Here is a 2,197-nt window from a genome sequence, read left to right on the forward strand (position 1 = left end):
TATATATATACTTGAGCGGACGTGTATGGCCTCATAACCAATCATCCATACACTCAGCAACACGTCCAAAGATACACACGCTGCCACATCATTTCAAGCCTGCAGAACCGCAGTCTTCGAACTATTAAGATATGCACCCCCGCACTTATAGTGCACTTTTTCCAGCCGATGTATTACCACACGCGATATCCACAGCCACAGAAGTGTATTTATCAATACCAATCTACACCACATGACACCCACTCACCTGGGCTGGCTGATGCTATCCAACACGGGGGGGGGAGAAGACCTTGAGAATCTTGAACACACACTCCAGCACTCCGTGTGCGCGTACCATGTCCTGGTAGCCGTGGCAGGCGTTGCGTGTCTTGTACTCGTGCGGCGGCAGCGGATGACCACTCTTGTGCGGTGGTTTGAAGTAGTCTGTGCAAGACATGCACAGGCGTATGCGTCAGGGGGGAGAGTGAGTGGGTGAGTGGGTGAGTGGTTAAGTATTTAAGTAGGTAAGCGGTTAAGTATTTAAGTGGGTGAGTGGTTAAGTATTTAAATAGGTAAGTGGCTAAGTATTTAAATGGGTGAGTGGTTAAGTATTTAAGTAGGTAAGTGGTTAAGTATTTAAGTGGGTGAGTGGTTAAGTATTTAAGTAGGTAAGAGGTTAAGTAGTTAAGTGTGTGAGTGGTGTAGTGGTGGCGTGTGTTGGTGAGAGGTGTGTATATTGCGGCCATCTGAGTGTCAAGTGGTGATGACTGTAGCCATGCGTGTGGGTTAGTAGTTACTTAAGTATATGGCAGCCAATCCCGTTGGACTGAGTGCTATTTGGTGGGGGGTGGTTGCAAATACAATTCAATGGTTGGTAGTTGCGATTACTTGGTTGCTTGGTCAGCTGTTACCGTAAAGGCAGTATCTGTTTGGTTCCGTTGTGTGGGGGTGGGTGTATAGAGCCCAGCGGTTGCTGTATTGAGGTGTGTGCATATCTGCTTGATGCACTAGTCACAGACACATCTGTGCATGTGTACTTTCGGTGTGTGTGTCTGTCTCACAAACCTCTGTCGTAGCGTGTACATATATTTTGTGTGTGTGTACGACTTGAGTGTTTGGTGTGTGTAGTGTGTGCATGGCTGTTGTGTGTGTGTATATGGCTTGAGTGCGTTAAGTGTGTGTAGTGTGTGTATAATCGGTGTATGTGTGTGTATGGCTTGAGTGTTTGGTGTGTGTGTGTGCGTGTTCCTACCTACCTGGTTGGTTGGTAATCTTGTACTCCGATGACTTCAGATTATCTACCTCTGCCTTGAAGTGCGCTGTAGCGTCGTTCTCAGCCCTCAGACTGTGGCCTGTGTCTGGTTCTGTGGGATGGGGCCCACACAGTAAAGGTTCAGGGCAAGGGAAGTAAGCTACAACAGATGCACAATACAACCACATGGAGACTGTGCTGCGGTTGGTAGCGCTTGACTCAGAGATATCTACACCACTGCGCATGGGATTATATGACCACATGTACTATGTTTGTGTTGGTATGTTCAGGTGTGAGTATGGGATTATATAACCACATGTACTGTGTTTGTATTGGTATGTTCAGGTGTGAGTATGGGATTATATAACCACATGTCCTATGTTTGTATTGGTATGTTCATGTATGAGTTTAAACGTATCCTTGTAGGTCCACATATACTATGTTTGTATTGGTATGTTCAGGTGTGAGTATGAACGGATTCTTGTAGGTGCATTAGCATGCATGTAGTGTATTGGAAACCGTTATAGGACAGACTGACTATGTGTGTACATGCCGTTAGAACACAGAATACCCGTTAACAATACCAAAATACGGATACGCAATGATACGGAAGAGCAGAAAACGTTATCTATTGGCGTTCTAATAGTGATACGATGCGAGTGGGCACCAGAAAGTACAATACAAACCACAGGTGTTGAAACATACATTAGATACAGACACCTATACAGACAAATATAGACAATACAAACTCTATATACACACATCTACAGAGACGAATAAGTACATTTACACACATCTACAGAGACGAATAAGTACATATACACAATACAAACTACATATACATCTACAGCGATGAATAAGTACATATACACAATTCAAACTACATATACACATCTACAGAGACATACAAGATATGAACATCTGCTTACCTTCATCAGTAACGAGCACCTCGGTCCTCAGACATGC

General features: G+C 44.3%; 1 protein-coding gene across 1 annotated transcript in view; it reads right to left on the reverse strand.

The window, feature by feature from the left end:
• The window catches only part of SARC_11893 (hypothetical protein), a gene marked incomplete at both ends in the record, with an annotated part of 8,463 nt that extends 7,120 nt beyond the window's left edge, over nucleotides 1-1,343 (reverse strand). Inside the window, 2 exons of the mRNA XM_014294013.1 lie at nucleotides 335-423; nucleotides 1,236-1,343. Of these exons, the coding sequence (XP_014149488.1) occupies nucleotides 335-423; nucleotides 1,236-1,343 (197 nt within the window). The remainder of the gene's footprint in view (nucleotides 1-334; nucleotides 424-1,235) is intronic.
• Nucleotides 1,344-2,197: the final 854 nt, after the last annotated feature.

Source organism: Sphaeroforma arctica (genome assembly GCF_001186125.1).
Source record: "Sphaeroforma arctica JP610 unplaced genomic scaffold supercont1.1940, whole genome shotgun sequence".
Classification (NCBI taxonomy): domain Eukaryota; class Ichthyosporea; order Ichthyophonida; genus Sphaeroforma; species Sphaeroforma arctica.